The sequence below is a fragment of the Lepisosteus oculatus genome, chromosome 18, assembly GCF_040954835.1.
Source record: "Lepisosteus oculatus isolate fLepOcu1 chromosome 18, fLepOcu1.hap2, whole genome shotgun sequence".
NCBI classification, from domain to species: Eukaryota; Metazoa; Chordata; class Actinopteri; order Semionotiformes; family Lepisosteidae; genus Lepisosteus; species Lepisosteus oculatus.
The window spans coordinates 22,343,438-22,363,337 of NC_090713.1; the positions used below are offsets into that span (position 1 = coordinate 22,343,438).

Below are 19,900 nucleotides of genomic sequence, written 5' to 3' on the forward strand. Positions count from 1 at the left end.
CTGGGCTCTACTGTGTTGTACTGTGCTTTTACCCCGATCTCACTGGGCTCTACTGCGCTGTACTGTGTTTTTTACCCTGATCTCACTGGGCTCTACTGTGTTGTACTGTGCTTTTACCCTGATCTCACTGGGCTCTACTGCGCTGTACTGTGTTTTTTACCCTGATCTCACTGGGCTCTACTGTGTTGTACTGTGCTTTTACCCCGATCTCACTGGGCTCTACTGCGCTGTACTGTGTTTTTACCCTGATCTCACTGGGCTCTACTGTGTTGTACTGTGCTTTTACCCTGATCTCACTGGGCTCTACTGCGCTGTACTGTGTTTTTTACCCTGATCTCACTGGGCTCTACTGTGTTGTACTGTGCTTTTACCCCGATCTCACTGGGCTCTACTGCGCTGTACTGTGTTTTTACCCTGATCTCAGCCCCGCTCTGTGTGCTCGTCCCAGTGAGGTACACTCTGTGCGTGTGTGTGCTCTGGAGCGGACCGGCACTGAGCAGGGCGTGACAGCAGAGGGAGGGGGGTGGCTGGAGGATATTGGAAACACATGTGGACGGCGCAGTCTGCAGTCGGGGGCCGTTGCCGAGCAGCTCTGGACAGACTCTTTTGTCTTCTGTGGGGGAAGGAGCCGGCGATCAGCCAGCGTCCTCTCTAACAGAGGGCAAGGCCAGAGGTCCAGCCTCACGCGGGCCGCTGTGAGCCGCCTTTTCCAGGGAGTGTTGGGTAGGGAGGACAGCTTATTTTTAATTTCTAAAGCCAAGAGGGGACAAACCTCCATTAACCCACCGTTATGTTCGCTGAAACGCAACGGCCTGTGATCTGTTTCGAGGTGCTCAGCAGGAAGTGTGTCGGTGGGCGGTTTGGCAGAGGGGAGGATGTTCAGGGAGGTGGCCTCTGGTGCCCCCTGGCCACAGCACTGTCCACTGAAGCCTGAATAGCACCGGGCAGTCGGTGGCCTTCTCAGACGCAGGTAGGGGCTGGGAGAGAGAGCTGCTCTGTTGGGCTAGCAGCCATGTTCTAAGTGGTTCCAGCCAGGTGGGCAAAAAATCAGTTCGCAGGGCTTTAGTCGGGTTATAAGGCCTTTGAACCCAGATCCAGGCCAGAGTGTATTAGCATCGCCTCAGTGATAATTGTGCTACAGGCACTTTGCTACAAACCCCTGCCACTCTTACTGTAAAGACGGGCCTCCTGTTGTCAGGCCTCCGTGCTCACCCCCTTGGTCCCCGCTGATGGAGAAGCAGACCCCCAGGGGTCAAGGGTCGTCCCCCGCCTCCGAGAGGCACTCGTGTCATTCCCCCTGGTTGGGGTTCCGTTGAAGACCGAAGAGACGGAGCGCCTCCGAGTCCTTTCCCTGCCTCTGGAAAACTGGCTTCCCTTGTACCCCTTCACTCTGGGGTGCAATGCTTGCAAACAAGGGTACACAGTGCACCCTCCTTTAAGAATAAGAATAATTCCTTAAGCTTCTATAGCACCTTTCTGGACCCTCCACTCAGAGCTCTTTCCAGGTCATGGGGATCCCCTCCACCCCCCCCAGCAGTGTGTACCCCCACCTGGATGATGCGCCAGTCCGCTCCCCACACCCCAGCTCTCAGTGGGGAGGAGAGCAGAGTGATGGAGCCAGTTCAGAGAGGGGGGTTATTGGGAGGCCATGAGGGGTAAAGGCCAAGGGGGAACTGGGCCAGGACACTGGGGTTAAGAGCCCGACTGTTCTCCAGAAACGCCCCAGTACTGACTCGCTCGCGGAAACCTTCCAGCATACGGTAGAAGTCAGGGCAATTTTCCCAGAGGCTGGGGCTCGGCTCAGGCGGCGTGGTCCGGAACGCACCCTTGACGACAGGGAGGGGGGTGTCCGTGTGGGAGGGGCCCGGCGGGGGGACCGGTGTCGTCCAGCGCGGCGCAGGACAGGGTCCCCAGCTCGCGTGGCTCCCTGGCACAGACACCAGAGCGTACAATGGCTCGTTATGCTCTCTAGTTGGAACCAGATGCGGCTGACCTGGGACCAGTAACAGAATCGCTTGAAATAGCTTTCCGCTCAATCGCTTTCCTTCTCAGGCCTGGGGGCACGCGGCCTGGGGTGGGGGGGGGGGGGGGGATCGTGAGCACACCCTAGAGGCAGGACTCTAGAACCGCCCTCCGTCCAGCCCCCCGCAGTGGGAACTGGAGGTGGTCCCTGCCGGAGCTCTGGAAGGACTGCGGTGGGCGCACACAGAAATCCCATGTGGTCACTGGTTCGAGTGTTGCTTCAGGCCCCAGTGTCCAGGAGACTCCTCACACAAGGCTTAGGAGCCGCTTGCTCTGTACGTGGGCACCTGGGTAGGTCCTGCTGGACGAGGGCGGTAGAATCTATGTTCAGGTGAGGTTGGGGGTCAGCTGCTTGGGTAGAAGAGAAGACTTGCACTGAGAGAGGGAGAGGTGATCTCTCACAGAGACACCCCCACTCTTTTTGAGAAACGCCCTGGGAATTCTAATGACCACAGAGAGTCTGGTTTTACGTCTCATCCGAAGGACGGCGCCTTTTTACAGTACAGTGTCCCCGTCACTATACTGGGGCATTAGGCCCCACACAGACCGCAGGGTGAGCGCCCCCTGCTGGCCCCACTCACACCTCTTCCAGCAGCAGCCTCAGCTCTCCCAGGAGTCTCCCCTCCAGGTACTGGCCCGGCTCACACTGCTGGGCTTCAGTGGGCTGCTGGTGGTGAGCTGCAGGGTGATATGGCTGCTGTGTAGGGTTTCTGCGCAGTGTGCAGATGTGTGTGTGTGTTTGTGTACTGGTGTGAGTTTGCAGATGTGTGTGTGTTTGTGTACTGGAGCAGTGTGCAGGTGTTTGTGTACTGGTGTGAGTATGCAGATGTGTGTGTGTTTGTGTACTGGTGAAAGTGTGTGGACATGTGTGTGTTTGTGTACTGGTGCGAGTGTGTGCAGATGTGTGTGTGTTTGTGTACTGGTGCGAGTGTGTGGATGTGTGTGTGTTTGTGTACTGTGCGAGTGTGTGGACGTGTGTGTGTTTGTGTACTGGAGCAGTGTGCAGGTGTTTGTGCACTGGTGCGAGTGTGTGCAGATGTGTGTGTGTTTGTGTACTGGTGCGAGTGTGTGGATGTGTGTGTGTTTGTGTACTGTGCGAGTGTGTGGACGTGTGTGTGTTTGTGTACTGGAGCAGTGTGCAGGTGTTTGTGCACTGGTGCGAGTGTGTGCAGATGTGCGTGTGTTTGTGTACTGGTGCGAGTGTGTGGACGTGTGTGTTTGTGTACTGGAGCAGTGTGCAGGTGTTTGTGTACTAAAGTTCCCTTCTTACAACCGATTCTGTCTGGATTTGGAGTCTGTTTAATATTCGAGTGAGGCCAAGACGCACTGTGTGAAGGGATCAGCGAGACCTGGGATTTGATTGTTTATTTTTTGGTATTCTGCGGATGGTGTCTGAGTGCCCTGAAGGTACAGATTCATTAGGTGAGTCCCCCTCAGGTGCCGGTCGTGCAGGTGTGTTCCCCAGAATTTCAGATGAGCAGTTTCGCCCTGTTGGTATTCCACAGAATCGCGCCGCTGACCTCTCGGGGTTTCAGGGGCTTGACGAAGGCAGCTTTTCAAATGACAAATTAAATTGTTTTTTTCTTCTTTCACTTCGTTGTTTTTATGCTCCTGCGGTGAATGCCTGATGAGCTTTGCCTTCACTTCCTGTGTTTCGGAATGTGATAAACATCAAAATAGGATAATCATTTAGGGCAGATGGCAGAAAAAAAGACAGACTTATTAAAGTCCTTATAAAAGGCTGTTTCAAGTGAGTGAGTTGCAGGACAAGTTGCCTATCCCTGTTGAAGCCGATACCCTGGCTTTTCTCAAGACACAGCTGGATGAGACCCTCCAGTCAGGACAGGAGTCACTTCTTTACACTAAGGGTGGTGGGAGTGTGGAACAAGCGGGCCTACCCATATTGCACCCAATACCCTGGCTTCTCTCAGGAAACACCTGCGTGAGATCCTCCAGTCAGGACAGGAGGAACCTCTTTACACTAAGGGTGGTGGGAGCAGGGAACAGCCTGCCCCCTGCCCTGATGTTGAAGCCTGGCTTCTTTCAAGAAACGTCTGAACGCTCAGAGTTCCCCCATTCTTTTGGAGTGCCTGTCTCATAAAGCGTGGTTTTGGGGTTCAGCTGTCGCCCGCACAAACCCGGGCCGCACCAGCCGGGCCAACTGTAGCACAGACTCCCCAGACAGCTGAGCATCAAGTGGGCGTCGCCGATCAGCGGGGGTGTATATGCAGGTGAGATTCTCAAAACAATTCAAAACTCAGCTGGCAGCTGGTGCAGAGACCCCGGGCCAGGAGTAACACTAGACAGGGCCCTGTCTGCCGTGAACCGTCTGCAGTTCAAAGCATCGACTGCCATTGTCATCTCACATCACAGGCACACACAGCGTGAGGCCCTTAGAGCTCGGTGGTGGGATGGATCTGTTTTTCCTTTCTAAGCCGTTAATGCCAAAGATCACAACACAAGTGCATGGGAGAGGGGCTGGTTGCAATTTGCGAGTTTTATTAGGAAAATACACATCAACGTACTGTATCTATAGGATAACATCTAGACAGCTTTGTTACACATACAATTCCTGCATCGGTCACAGCGCGCCGCAAGGGGGAGAAGATGGCACTCTGACAGCCTGGTGTGAGCTGGCCTCTTGGCTCACCGCCTCCTGGGAGACACAGAGGTCAGGGTGCTCCTGGCGTTCCTCGTTTCCGGGTCTCGCCACGTCAGCTGCTGCAGGCCAGGGTGGCTGTCCGAAGTCCACAGCCCTCGCCTGCCGGAGTCCACATGGGTGACAAGCTGTCCAGCCAGGCTGTTGGAGCTGATACCCTGGTTTCTCTCGAGACACAGCTGGGTGAGATCCTGCAGTCAGGACTTGAGGCACCACTTTACACAGAGGGTGGTGGGAGTGTGGAACAAGCTGCCCAGTTGTGTTGCTGAAGCTAGCACCCTGGCTCCTTTCAAGACACAGCTGGATGAGATCCTCCAATCAGGACAGGAGGCTTTACTTTACACAGAGGGTGGTGGGAGTGTGGAACAAGCTGCCCAGCCATATTGTTAAAGCTGAAGATCAATTGGCTAGTAGACAAAAGAAACTCCATGATGTCCTTAAACAACTCCCCTGCTGTTATGTAATTACTACGCTCCCCTGCTCTGAAGGCTTGTAGCCGCGCGGGTAATTAGGGGTGTAATCACTCTGTGGTTTGCCATAACATCGTTAGCTTTTTGCTTCACTTCAGGTGGAAACCTGGGATCGTTTTCTTTATTTACAGATCGTTCCAGGATATATCTTGGGACATTGTATCCTTGCACGATAGAGGATGGAAAAAAAGAGGTCAACAGCTCATGCAGTAAGTAATGATTCTTGAATGTCAGTGAAGCATGTTCTTATGTCCCTGTTCTCCAGCTGTTTTTTTTTTTTTTCGGGATTGCAGGATTGCTTTTTAAATCCGGATCCTCCTGGATTTGACCTGCCTGGGGACTGGTCAGCCTTAATCACCACTGTACTGTGCTTTTACCCCGATCTCACTGGGCTTTACTGCGCTGTGCTGTGCTTTTACCCTGATCTCACTGGGCTCTACTGCGCTGGACTGTGCTTTTACCCTGATCTCACTGGGCTCTACTGCGCTGTACTGTCCTTTTTACCCCAATCTCACTGGGCTCTACTGTGCTGTACTGTGCTTTTACCCCGATCTCACTGGGCTCTACTGCGCTGTACTGTGCTTTTACCCTGATCTCACTGGGCTTTACTGCACTGTACTGTGCTTTTACCCTGATCTCACTGGGCTTTACTGCGCTGTTCTGTGCTTTTACCCTGATCTCACTGGGCTTTACTGCGCTGTACTGTCCTTTTACCCTGATCTCACTGGGCTCTACTGCACTGTACTGTCCTTTTACCCCGATCTCACTGGGCTCTACTGTGCTGTACTGTCCTTTTACCCCGATCTCACTGGGCTCTACTGTGCTGTACTGTGCTTTTACCCTGATCTCGCTGGGCTCTACTGCGCTGTACTGTGCTTTTACCCTGATCTCGCTGGGCTCTACTGCACTTGATTTTTTCGTTGGCAAAACTTTCAAATTCTTTCAAGCAACCGGTAAAAGGCAGGACCACGGACACGGACAGCTTCAGGATGAAAGTTGCTCTTTGAGGTGCTGAGAAATATTCACCCCCCACCACCACCACCATCCCTGTGCCGTGCCCACTCTCCCTCAGAGTGGGGCGGCTGTTTCTTGCCCCGGTATGGAAAAGATCTGCGTGATTTCAGAGCTGTCCAAGCCGCCAGCAGGAGGAGCTGTCGGACAGCCTAGCAAAAAAAAACAAACACAAATTTTGGCGAGCTAAGGTCCGGGCCTGGCGGCGTCCTTCCAACCCCCCGGGAGGGAGGCGCTGCTCAGAGGGTGGTGGTGCGCGAGTTGCAGGTGCCGTTGTGGTAGACCATCTCCGAGGCCAGCGGCTCCTTGGGGGACGCCCGGGGCCCGCAGGGGACCGGCCGGCGCAGCGCCACGGCGCAGTAGTCCACCTGCTCGGCGTCCAGCCGGCTGTCCATCCAGCGCAGGCACACCAGGCGCTGGAAGGAGCGGCGGAAGTTGTCGGAGACGAAGCCGTAGAGGATGGGGTTGGCGCCGCTGTTGGCGTAGCTGAGGACCACGAAGAGCTGGTTGACCACGGGGTCCGGCGGCCGGCGGAAGACGCTGAGCAGCTGGGCGACGTAGAAGGGCAGCCAGCAGGCCACGAAGACGGTCACCACCAGCAGCACCATGCGGGTGATCTTCTTCTCCGAGCGGCGCCGCTGCAGCCAGCCGGCCCTCAGCGCCACGGCCCGCATCTTGGCCACGATCAGGCAGTAGCACAGGCAGATGGCCGCCACGGGCAGCAGGAAGCCCAGCAGGAAGGTGTACACCACGAAGGCCTCCGACCAGGACGGCTCGGGCCACAGGAAGTTGCACTCCACCCCGCCGTCGCCCCGCGGCACGGTGCCGGCGAAGACGATGATGGGCAGGATGACCACCAGCGAGAGCGCCCACACGCAGACGTTGATGGCCTTGGCCACGGTGGGCCGGCGGTAGCGGGCGGCGCGGATGGGGTGGGCCACGGCGATGTAGCGGTCCACGCTCAGCACCGTCAGGCAGAAGACGCTGGTGAACATGTTGATGCCGTCCACGCTGAGCACCAGCCTGCAGGCCAGCGCGCCGAAGGGCCAGCGGCGCAGGGCGGCCGCCGTGGCCAGGAAGGGCACGCTCAGCATGAAGAGCTCGTCCGCGATGGCCAGGTTCAGGATGTAGATGTTGGTGGCCGTCTTCATCTTGGCGTACTTGAGGATGACGTAGATGACCATGGCGTTGCCCGTCAGCCCCACGCAGCACACCAGGGCGTAGATGGAGGGGATGACGATCTTGCTCACGTCCTGCTCCGGCTCCCCGTAGCCCAGGGAGGCGTTGAACGGGGGGTCCGAGGGGGGCTCCGTCGTCCCGTTGCCCGCCGCCATCCCTGCCCTTGGGGGGACGCCCCGGCCCCGGTGCTCAGTCAGCGCCTGCGCGAATCGCCCGGCATCCTCCTCCGAAACGGCACCGAAGATCTGCGAGCGCTGCTCTCCCGGGGGGGGGCTCGATCCAGCCTGGACCGGGCCCGGGCGGCGTGCTTCAGGTGTGGCCTCTGCCGAAGTCGAAGGCGCTGTGGGATTAGAGCAGGTCCGGGTGAGTCCGCACAGCTGGACGCAGGAGCCCCAGGTTTATCTCACAAGCTCGAGGAGGGCACCCTGGCAGAGATCACACATGCCTCTGATATCACAGGCACAACAGAAGGCACAGGTGATGTTTGGCACAGGTGTGTCTAATGACCATTGACACCGTTGGCACAGGCGGCACAGGTGTCTGTAACAACACAGGTAGAACAGATGGCGCAGGTGGCACAGGTGTGTCTAATGACCATTGACACAGGTGACACAGGTGTGTCTAACGATACAGACAGAACAGATGGCGCAGGTGACACAGGTGTGTCTAATGATACAGACAGAACAGATGGTACAGGTGGCACAGGCGGCACAAGTCCGACCTCTGTGCGTCTCTCTCTCCTGCTCTGCGGAGAGTCTGGCTGTAGGGCTGGGTTCCTGGCGCGCCGATCCTAAAGGACAAAGAGAAGAGCAGAGGTCAAGCACCCTGTCTGCTCGGAGATGGTTTCCGTGAGATAGGACTGGACGTCTCCAGGGCCTGGGGGGTGGCACAGTAGAATTCAATCTGGGACCGAGTTCTGTTTTGATTCGCACGCGTGCGCTTGAGGGCTCCGGTCAGCGATCGGTTAAAGACGCTGAGTGACTCAAAACGACTCCCAGGCGTTGGGACAGCAGACGACGCCGCCGGGGGGCTGTGAGCTCCAGTAAGTGGGCATTCTCGCAGGGGGGCACGCCAGGCCCTGAGACTCTCGATCAAAGACGAGCACACAGCCCTGCAGGGACTGCAGGCAGCAAGACGGAGGCAGCAAGCGATGTGTAATACAGTCCTACAGACACAGCAGACGCACATATTCATTTCAACCGCAGTTTAGAGGTTTACACAACGGATATATTAGTCATTCATTCGGGGCTGCTTTTGTCCCAAGCTACTGGTTTTCCTGCTCATTTATCCAGATATGCATCTTCCCGAAGCAGTCCAGGTGAAATACGGTTCCGCAGCTGTGCCCCCCCACCTCGGATTTGAACCTGCAACCTCCCAGTTCCGAATCTGGAGCCCTGACTTGCCTCCGATACAGATATAGTGCCTCACGCTGCAAGGAGGGGCTGTCCAGCCCACGGATTTTCCCACAGGCGGCCCGGTAACGGACAGATCGGGATGAGACTGACTCGGATTGGATTGAGAGATCCTTGGGGGGGGGGACGGAATTTTCCCTGGGAACGCGAGCCGACCGGCGGCGATCCGGCCCCTCTGAGAACACGGAGCAGGGGCCGACACACGGGCAGGGAGAGGAGCCGGGCGTGGAGAGCCGTGTGGGAACTGCGCTGGGACGAGGGGGGAGCGGGAAGACACCAGGACAGGGGGGAGGCCGGGGGAAAGACGTCCATCAGGAAACGCAAAGGGACAGCAGAGTACACATCAACAGCCAGACAGACAGAGGGCCAGCGTGTGGGCTGGAGCTGTAGATCTTGACAGAGAAACAGAGACAGATGGAGACGGGCAGAGAGACAAGGACAGAAACAGAGACAGGGAGAGACGGAGACGGGCAGAGAGACAGGGAGAGAAACAGAGACAGGGAGAGACGGAGACGGGCAGAGAGACAGGGAGAGACAGAGACGGGCAGAGAGACAGGGAGCCGTGGAAACAGAGACAGGGAGAGACGGAGACAGGCAGAGAGACAGGGAGCCGTGGAAACAGAGACAGGGGGAGACGGAGACGGACAGAGAGACGTTCATTGATCTGTAAGCAAACTTCACACAATAAAATCGATCCCGGGCGCAATTCCTGGTGGGAGCTGGAGTCCCAGGCCAGGGGGATATTTCCGGTGCTACCCCGCACGGCGACGACCAACCCGGAAGGCCCCCCCCCAAGCCTCCCACACGACCCCCCAGGTGGTACCCCTCTTGTTTTCGCGGCAGGAGCGGCTCGGGGGCGGGCGATAGGCGGTGAACCGGCGCGGGGACGCGCGCGGGCGGACGGACAGACGGACGGACGGACAGACGGACTCCCTCTGTACCTACCCCCCCCCCCGGCGGCGTCCCTGAAGCGGCGGGGGCAGCCCTGCGCTGCGGGTGGCGGCCGGGGTCCCAGAGGAGCGGAGGAAGAGAGGGAGGAAGGGAGACGCAGGTCAGGCGGCGGAACGGACCGCAACCGGCGAAGCTGCTCTGCTGAGCCACGGCGACGCAGCTCGTCCACAATTCCCGAAGGAGGAGAAGGTGCGAGTGTGTGTGTGCGTGTGTGTGTGTGTGTGGTCGGGGGGGGGGGCGTGCAGGGGCAGGCTCCTCCTCTTTGAGGGGTGCAGCCCCCCGTGGCTCGCAGCGCGCGCGCTAGGGTTGGGCGCCCACGGGCGACAGAGGAGGAGACGGAGCAGCCGGCCCGGGTCCGAGAGGCACAGGAGGCTGACTGGGTGGTGGTGGTGGCGGGGGGTGATCGATAACGGTCTCTCTCGCCTCGGGGACCCGGATCCGAGCTCCGCAGCTCCTGAGGAGACTGACGTACCGGAGACGAGCCGTCCCAGCCCCCCGTGTGTTTCAGGACCGCCCCGCCGGGCAGCGGGATCAGCCGGCGGGCAGGGCGGGTCTGACCGCCCCCCGCTCCCGGACAGCCCGGCCCTGGAGGAGCAGCAGGTGTCGGGCTCGGAGGGGCTCCCTCTCCCCCTCTCCCCCTCTCTCTCCCTTCCCTGCGTCCTGCTCCTCTGCTACGTCTGTGTCCGTGAGAGCCGGCCCGGGAGCGCTCCAGCAGCCCCTCTCTCTGAGGGGTTTGCGATGCTGGGACCCGGTTCGCCTCCCCCCGGGCGTCTGGCTTGGATCTGCGATCGTCTTGTCGCGGACGGGAGAGCCTCTCTCCTGCTGTCTGAGGCGGCGGCGGCGGCGGCGGAGGCGGCGCTGCGCCCCCCCGCCGACCCCCCCACCCACCGGGCTGAGCCCCGACCCCCCCCCCCGCAGGCCCCAATACCTCTCCGGCCAGCGGCTCCTGACGGGACAGATCCACGCCGATCCGCCCGGCCGGCGTGTCGAGGAATGGACGCCTCGCGCCGCCGCGAGGACCGTGTGTCTGTCTGTGTGTGTGTGTGTGCGCGCGCGCGCGTGCGTGCGTGTGTGTGTGTGTGAGCTCTGCGGCGACGGCTCAAGAAAATGCTACCCATCTGCTCGAGAGCGGGGGTAAAAAAACAGAACAGGAGAAAAAGAAACGGGCCATTTCTCCCGTTTCTCTCCGATTAATCCCCGCTTCTCTTCTCCCGCTGCGTTCCTGCACGAGAAGGGTCTTTATGGATCGAGAAAGGCGCTATATCGTCCCCTAGAATCGTGAGGGGGGGGGGGTCTTGAATTCTCAGCTCTCCGAATAGCCGCAGAAAGGGGGATTTTCTCCCGCCTTGACGAGCTCATGGGCTGAAGGGAGTTGACACGGCTTTCCTGGACACGTCCTGGCTCTGACGGAATGTCGTGACGTCATGACACGGCCGTTCGGCACCTGAGTCCACAAACCAGGCGTTTGACAGCGTCATCACGTCACATCCTTCTCAGTCACCACTCATCCAGCTCAGGGCCGGGGCGTATCCTGGCCAACACCAGGCGCAGGGCGGGGTACACCCCTGCCGGGACGCCAGTCCATCGCAGGGCACACACACTCACACAATCACACACACACACACACACACACACACACACACACACCCGGACAGAACGCCAGTCCATCGCAGGGCACACACACTCACACAATCACACACACACACACACACACACACACACACACACACACACACACACCTGGACAGAACGCCAGTCCATCGCAGGGCACACACACACACACTCACACACACACACACCCGGACAGGCCGCCAGTCCATCGCAGGGCACACACACTCACACACACACACTCACACACACACACACCCAGACAGAACGCCAGTCCATCGCAGGGCACACACACACACTCACCCAGACAGGCCGCCAGTCCATCGCAGGGCACACACACACACACACACCCTGGACGGGACACCAGTCCATCGCAGGGCACACACACACACACTCATACACACACACTCGCACCACTGCCAGTCTTCCCAGAAGCCAATGAGCCCACCAGCACTTGAGTGTGGGAGGAGAGTGGAGCACCCAGAGGAAACACAGACAAACCCAGGGAGAACATGCAAACTCCCCACGGACAGCACACTCGGATGTGAACCCGGCGCCCCGGCACCGCCGCGCCCCTCCTGTGCAATCTCTCGTAGCCGGCACGGGGACAGACTGGTGCTCCACGCCCCACGACCCAGACCCCCCCGGCTCTGCTTGAAGAGCTCCGCGACTCCGCGCTAATCCGCTTGAATCCGGGGGGTCCTGACCTGCGCCGTGCCCGGAATTACCCGCAGATTTCCCAAGTGGATCTGGGCTCAGAGCTGGGACCTGTCTCTAATCTGCCGGAAAGCCGACAGCTCTTCACAATACAACACACCCCCCTCCCACCCCAAACTGGAAACTGCTTTGTATGCAAGTACTGATTACAGATCTCTGTTTATATATTCCATATCTTTATTCAAGCTCCTGTAATTCTTTATCTTGGGCGATTTGCCTGGCTTGTCTAAGTCAGCTGAACGCTGGGGGGCTCAGGCAGCCCCCCCCCGTGGCTGGGGACAGGGGACAGACACTCGTCCCTCTTTCACACGCAGAGATAAGGCACCTCAGAGTGTTGGCAGAGTAGAGAAAGGTGATCGATTTTTTTGCCCTCTCTCGTCCTTTGTGCGTTTGCTGGGGTGTGTGTGTGTGTGCGTGCAGCTCAGACTGTAATGTGTTCAGTTCCCTCTGCACGCGTTCGGTTAGTAAAATGTTCGGCTCACCCAATGTGTTCAGTTCACTCTGTGCATGTTCAGTTAATAAGGTGTTCAGCTTACTCAGTGTGTTCACTTTGGGTTGGTAAAGTGGTCAGTTTACCCAGCGTGTTCAGTTCATCCCATGAAGTGTCCGCGTGCCATCAGTGCAGATCGGAACCTGGGAACAGGAATATTAGTCACCCCTTTATACCAAGGGAGGTTGGGGTCTGCGACAAGCTAACCAGCCCCATCGGTGAAGCCCGTCCCCGGTCTTCTCTCAAGAAGCAGCTGGATTTTTTTACACAAAGGGGGGTGGGGGTGTGGAACAGCATGGCTTTCTTCCAGTGAGGTCCTCCAGTCGCTGGGGTGTGGGTCAGGGGACAGGTTCGAGGAAAGGGGGATGGGGGACGGGGGTGGGGGGGGTTCAGGATTTCAGAAAGGCAGGAGCTGATCTCCGCAGTGCCGGGTTTCTGGACTTGAGCAGTTTCCCTGGCAACAGGAAGGAAGTGTGCGCGGAATGCACAAAGGCTCCTGAAGCACACGTCAGGTGCAGAAGGCCGTTACAGCAACCCATCCACACCCTCCCCACACACACACACACACACACACACACACCCTCCCCACACACACACACACACACCCCCACACCCTCCCCACACACACACACACACACACCCCCACACCCTCCCCACACACACACACACACACACCCTCCCCACACACACACACCCACACCCTCCCCACACACACACACACCCTCCCCACACACACACACCCTCCCCACACACACACACCCACACGCACACACACACCCACACACCCTCCCCACACACACACCCACACCCCCCACACACCCCCACACGCGCACACACACACCGTCCCCACACGCACTCACACACACACACCCCCACACCCTCCCCACGTGCACACACACACCCTCCCCACACGCACTCACACACACACACCCCCACACCCTCCCCACGTGCACACACACACCCTCCCCACACACACACCCCCACACCCTCACACACACGCACACACACACGCACACACACACCCTCCCCACACACACACACTCACACACACACACGCACACACACACACAGCTGCTGGAGATAATTGGCCCCAGGCTGGTCACAGGCCCTGTGTCCCCCTGCTGCTCGGCCCGGCGGTGCAGATCGGGACTGTGGCACAGCTGGCAGCGTGTTGTGCCTGGCTCAGCCCGAGAGGTGATTAACGTGCGAACTGCCAGTACGACACAGAGCCCCCCGCTGTATCCACACGCTGATCTGAGGCTCACTGACAACACATTATTACAGGTACTCGCAGACCGAGAGAGGAGGACAGTGATTAATACAGCGCAGTACAGCCCAGTGAGAGCAGGGTAAAAGCACAGTACAGTGCAGTAAAGCCCAGTAAGATCAGCGTAAAAGCATGGTACAGTACAGCTCAGTAGAGCCCAGTGAGATCAAGGTAAAAGCACAGTACAGTGCAGTAAAGCCCAGTGAGATCAGGGTAAAAGCACAGTACAGTGCAGTAAAGCCCAGCGAGATCAGGGTAAAAGCCTAATAAAATCCATATGGGGACACAACTATGATAGTGAGTCCGTCTCTAGATCACGTTCTTAAAGAAAAGTCTGGAGGTGAGAAAAAGGGATCGTGGGTTTGTTTTCTCTGGTAATCATTGCACTCTGACTCTGCCATGGTGCTGAATATCCCCCCCCGCCCAGGGTGAAAAAGATCGATTGGGCGGGGGGGGGCAGTCCCACATTCCCACAGGCACCAGATTCCACACATTCTCACTCCCGGACCAATGATCCAACCACGGCCCTCTCCCTTCACTATTTAAAGTTCCCTCACACACCAACCCGTGCTCAGTATCGAGAAGTCTCCTGTGGTATTCTCTTGTGTGTTTCCAACCTTTCTGACTGATCTCCTGGTTCCTAACCTTTGCTCCTGCCTTTTGACCACGCTCCTTGGATTGTGTTTTTCTTGGGATTTTCCCTGGTGACTGGACTCAATGCTTCCCCGATCGGCCAAGCCCCCCGGATTACGTGTTTCGGACTGTCCCTGTGCTACTCCACATTCTGCAGGACACATGGCAAAGCAGAAGGATCCTCCCCTTCTACTGATCGGTTCCCTGACGGAAGACATTAGCAAAACATGTCAATCGATCCCTACGAGAATTCATCACCCAAGCCATTCTGTGAATCTCCTCTTCCACGATGTGGCTCAGCAGCTTGCTCCACACTCCCGCCACCCTTAGTGTAAAGAAGCGCCTCCTGTCCTTACTGAAGGATCTCATCCCGTGTTTTCTTGGAAGAACCCAGGGTATCGGGCCCCAGCAACGGGGCTGGGCAGCTTGCTCCACTCTCCCACCACCCTCTGTGTAAAGAAGCGCCTCCTGTCCCGGGTTTTAGATGTTTCTGCTTGTGTACCCCCGTCTCGGGTTTCGGGGTGGGTGCTGGGTTGCCCCTTTGTCGCTGGTCAAAGCTCCGGGTCACCGTTTGTGAGCTGGGACCGGATTCAGGGAGGAGGGCGGAGCAGCTGGGGTGGGTTATCCTGCCACAGATCCCGTCTGCACACAAGGGGCTGGATCTGGGAGATGGGGGTGGGGGGGGGCAGGCAGGAAGGGAGGAGGGTGATTGGGGGGCCTGTTGGAGGCTCTCATCCCCCCCCCCGACACACGCCTGAGCTCCAGCCTCCAGTGAGGATGTGGTGCTGGTTAAGGGAGGCGGTTGCCATGGCGACGGGAGGCGAGGAGCCGGAGCGCTCCTGTCCGTCGCCGAGCATCGCCGCCTCTGTGCGCTGTGCGCCCCCCTCCTGTCTTGGCGGGGGGGGGGGGGGATCGATGCAAGACGTGTCCCCCGAGCGGCGCCGGTATCGAGAGGGCAGTGCCGCAGTGCCAGCGCAGCTCGTCTGTCGTGGTCCTCTGGGTCCGGCCAGAGCGCGGCGGCCTGCAGAGGCGCCAGACACTCGGACCCGCCTCCGCGTCCAGCCGAGCGGAGCCGTGAACGAGGCAGGGAGGAGGGGGCGCCCTCGGCTGGTCCCCCCCCCTTGCCCATGTGTCGCTCGCTCGCTGCCCCGCTGGGATCGGCCTCTGGACTGCTCCGCTGCTGGAGACGAGCTCCCCCGGGCGCAGTGGGATCATGCTCCTGGGATCAGCCTGGGAGAGCGAGCGCGTTGCTCCGGTGCCCAGCTGCCCGAGCCCTGTCCTTTTGGCTTGTGTGGTCCGGGGAATACCAGGGACAACCTGGACGCGCTCATCGCCACAGGGGGAAAGCGGGCGGGGTTGTGAGGCAAAAAGGCCACACTATATATGCCAGGGGTGTCCAGTCCACGTCCAGGTGCAGACACAACGCCCCTCCTGGCCCGGAACTGGACACCCCTGCTGCAGACACACTGACCCCTCCAGGACCAGGACTGGACACCCCCGCTGCAGACACACTGATCCCTCCTGGACCAGGACTGGACACCCCCGCTGCAGACCCAGCGCCCCCTCCTGGCCCAGGACTGGACATGTAGATTAGGCGTAGTGTATGTGTACAGAATACACATGTATATCTATATATCTGAGGGGACTCTGACCTGTGATAAACAACTGGTGCTTGGGGCCAGTTTCAGACCTAGGTCCTGTCTGTGTGGAGTCTGCATGATCTCGCCATGTTCAGTCCAAAGACACGCGGGCGAGCTAATTGGGTGCGAGTGTGCGTGTCCCTCTGTGTGCCCTGTGATGGGCCGGTGTCCCGTCCAGAGTGTCCTCGCTGGGATAGGCTCCAGCTCCCCAGGGACCCCGGACTGGACGCAGAGGTGAGAGAACGGATGGTCTCCAACACCTCATCGTCATGAAATCCTAATGGTCATTAAACCCAAGCTCGACCCGGATCGGCATCGGAGCAGAAAGCGAACTCGACAGGAGAGATGAGCGTTTTATTTCAGAACAGATTTATTGTCGGGATCTCTCTGCCTCCCTCTCTCCAGCCCCTGACCCCCGGGGGAGACGCACGGATCTGCCCCGGCGGCTGTCGCCCGCAGACCACTGGCTTCGGAGCGGTAAACTTCCGGTCGGAATCCCGTCCTCCTCTCTGACCCCGCGGTGTCCCGGGATCCCTGGGGCTGCTTCCACGCCGCCCGCAGTCCAGAAGGACGTCCGTCCGGCTCAGCCCAGCAGCTCCGCGCCAACCGGCCCCCCGCGGCCCCCGCCTGCAGCGCCACGTCACGCCCACAGGGTGGCAGCGCCGCCCAGGTCTCGACTCGGGAAGGAGAGGGGTTTGAAAGGGGCCGGGAGGGGCCGACGTCCCTGGGGCGGGCGGGGTGTACCCCGCCTTGCGCCGCTGTCGCTCGTCTGGGCCGGGCGTGGCCACTCCCCCCCCGCCCCCCGCTACCCCGGATCAGAAGAGGAAGCCGGTTCAGAGGGCGGGCGGGCCGGAGGGCGAGAGGGTTCGCATCGAGGGGCTGGCAGGGGGATCGGACGTCTCCTCTCCTGGGTGCCCCCCCCGGCTCAGCTGGCGGGGGTGCAGCGGTGGCTCTTGTAGGTGCCCAGGTGGCGGAAGCGGCGCTGGCAGCGCGCGCACTGGTAGGGCGTGGCGCCGCTGTGGATGCGCTGGTGGGTGTAGAGGTTGCCCAGCTCCTTGAAGCGCCGGCCGCAGTCCGGGCACTGGTAGGGGCTCTCGCCCGTGTGGACCCGCTGGTGCCGCTTCAGGCCCGACAGCACCGGGAAGCCCTTGCCGCACTCGGGGCAGGCGAAGGGGCTCTCGGCGCCGCTGTGGCCCAGCCGGTGGCTCTTCAGCTGGGCCGCGTGCCGGAAGCGCCCCCCACACTCCCCGCAGGCGAACGGCTTCTCGCCCGTGTGGATGCGCTGGTGCTGGCGCAAGTTGCCCAGGTAGTTGAACCGCCGGCCGCAGTCCGGGCACTCGTACCCGCCGCCGGCCCTCCTCTCCGCCCCCGCCCCCTCGCCCGCCGGCGGGGGGCGGCGGTGGGCCGGGCTCGGGGCCGGCGCCGCGGGCAGGGTCCGGCCGGCGGCTTCGCCGTCCCCCTGGTGCGCCGCCTTCAGGTGCTCCCCCAGGAACGCGGCGCTGGGACAGAAGGTTCCGCAGAAGGGGCAGAGGCAGGCCTCGGCTTGGGCCCGCGGGCCTGGAGACACAGAGGGAGAGAGAGATGAGGGGGATGTTCAGGAAGAGCCAGCGCGAAGGTCTCTCTCTGGGATGGACAGGAACGGAGTCGGAACCACAATGTAATTTCCGGTCCACCCACCCAGTCCAGAGTCACCAGCTGGGTGGGGGAAGGAGGAACGAAGACGCTCGTCCCTCTGCGCCCGCCAGGGCACCACAGCCCCTCCCCGCCAGCCTGCCACCAGGGGGCGCTGTTAGCCCACGTGAACCCATCCCACCTGATAGCCCATGGGTGAATTCCTCACCGTGGGGAATCCCACCCATGGCTGGCTCGAACCTGTGACCCGAGACCCCAGCTTGTTTTGCTGGCGGAGGTCCCCCAGCCCGTGAGACCCAGTCCCCAGCTTTGGAGTGACATCAGAGCGACCAGGACCGGTTCTGGGGGCGATCTTCCCGGCTCGCGCCGTACGGACCTTGGCTCATTCCCCGGGACAGAGCTTGACCCCTGTCGCCGGCCCCTCACCTGGCCCGCCTCCGTCCAGACGCTCCACTCCCTCCAGAGCCTGGATGGGAACTCCGTCCCCCGCGGATCCGAGGGCCCCCCAGGTCTGCTCCGCGGGCCCGCCGGCGGGGGCTGGGGGGGCGTCGCCGGGGGGCCCCTCGTCCCCGGGATCACTGGGCGCCGGTCCCATGTCACTCTTGAACAGCTGCACACCTGGGGGCGACACACAGAGGGACTCCTTACACCCCTCGAAACACTGCACAGTGGGGTGTCAAACACGCCCCCTGCAGGGCAGCGCCAGGGGGTGCAGGTTCAGATCCGGGGTGCGCCCAGGCACCCCCGATGTTTCTGCTCACCTCCTACAGCAGTGCCTCCTCACTGCTCTGTCTGGCCTCGGGACCCCTAGCGAGCGTATCTGACTGTTAGTCAATACTGATCCCACGGATTGGCGGCTCATAACGGAATCTTAACAGTAATGAACCAGCGTCAGATCTGAAACACTGTCTGTGCGGGAATGTGCATTTATTCTAGAAATGGATCCAATCCTGACTTCGACTGTCACCTGGCTGCAGGTACCTAGCTGAGCTGCCTGGCGACAGTCACCTGGCTGCAGGTACCTAGCTGAGCTGCCTGGCGACAGTCACCTGGCTGCAGGTACCTAGGTGACTTGCCTGGGGACAGTCACCTGGCTGCAGGTACCTAGCTGAGCTGCCTGGCGACAGTCACCTGGCTGCAGGTACCTAGGTGACTTGCCTGGGGACAGTTACCTGGCTGCAGGTACCTAGCTGAGCTGCCTGGCGACAGTCACCTGGCTGCAGGTACCTAGGTGAGCTGCCTGGCGACAGTCACCTGGCTGCAGGTACCTAGGTGACTTGCCTGGCGACAGTTACCTGGCTGCAGGTACCGAGGTGAGTCGCCTGGCGACAGCTCTCCAGCAGAGTCCGGACCATGGTACCGGTCCAGCAGCTTCCCGTGTGAAGGCAGGAGGGCGAACAGCTCCTCCGAGACGGGGCCGCCCTCCACAGCTCCCCCTCCGGGCTGCTCCTCCGGGCCGGGCTCGGCCCACAGCGGGGGCGGGGAGCTCGGAACCCGCTCCTTGTCGGTGCCGGAGGGGGCGGCTCCGCCGAACCAGGCGCCGCTCTTGCTGCGGGCGTTCTTGTCCTTCATGAGGTAGTCGCAGATGGCGTTGACCTTCTCCTTTTTAATTTCGGGGGCGCCCGCTTTCAGCTTCCTGAGGTCCCCGGGCCTGATGGCCGGCTGCCCGGCCGGGGGGGGTCTGGCGCCCAGCGCGGCCGGCCCCCGAGCGGGGACCGACACCGGCCCCGGACCCGCCGTCTCCAGCCGGGCCCGGAGCACCTCGATCTCTGCGGTTTTGTCCTGCAGCTCCAGCCTTAAAACGCGGATCCTGGCGCTCACCACCCTCCGGATCTGGCGCAAGGCGGCGTCCAGCGCCCAGGAGATGCTCCTGCCCAGGTGATCGGCGATCTCGGACACCGACACCTGCAGCTCCGGCTCGGCGCCCAGGTCGGCGAAGTCGTCGTCGCTCTGGCCCGCGGAGTCCATGAACACCTTCTTCAGGTCCGGCGGCTCGGCAACGGCGGAGGAGAAACGACTCCTTTTTCGGCTCATCGCGGCTCTTTGTAAGTCCCCGTTGCTGCGGCTGGTTGTGTTGACAGCTCTTTGAAGCACCATCGAGTTTCAGCCTAGAGCTGTAACCCACAGCGCCACCTGCCGCTGGACTCCGCCACTGACGCTCTGTGTTTCCGACACGCTGTCCTCAAAAACAGATTGTCCGCTTTTTTTT

At 60.3% G+C, this 19,900-nt stretch overlaps 2 protein-coding genes across 3 annotated transcripts; both read right to left on the reverse strand.

Annotated features, from left to right (window-relative positions):
- Positions 1–4,501: 4,501 nt before the first annotated feature.
- sstr1b (somatostatin receptor 1b) lies at positions 4,502–10,904 on the reverse strand. 2 transcript variants are annotated; one of them, XM_069180475.1, is made up of 4 exons: positions 10,633–10,904; positions 9,699–9,743; positions 8,063–8,131; positions 4,502–7,681 (listed from the first exon to the last, which is right to left on the reverse strand). In XM_069180475.1, the coding sequence occupies exons 1-4, from the start codon at positions 10,820–10,822 to the stop codon at positions 6,402–6,404; spliced, it is 1,584 nt and encodes a 527-aa protein (XP_069036576.1). In that variant the 5' UTR covers positions 10,823–10,904; the 3' UTR covers positions 4,502–6,401. The 2 variants fall into 2 exon arrangements, with proteins under 2 accessions (XP_069036576.1, XP_069036577.1); XM_069180476.1 differs by lacking the exon at positions 9,699–9,743 and having other exon boundaries at positions 10,633–10,902.
- Positions 10,905–16,411: 5,507 nt separating this feature from the next.
- Positions 16,412–19,835, reverse strand: znf16l (zinc finger protein 16 like). The gene is made up of 3 exons (XM_069180474.1): positions 18,987–19,835; positions 18,118–18,309; positions 16,412–17,616 (listed from the first exon to the last, which is right to left on the reverse strand). The coding sequence occupies exons 1-3, from the start codon at positions 19,786–19,788 to the stop codon at positions 16,985–16,987; spliced, it is 1,626 nt and encodes a 541-aa protein (XP_069036575.1). The 5' UTR covers positions 19,789–19,835; the 3' UTR covers positions 16,412–16,984.
- Between the last annotated feature and the right edge of the window lie 65 nt (positions 19,836–19,900).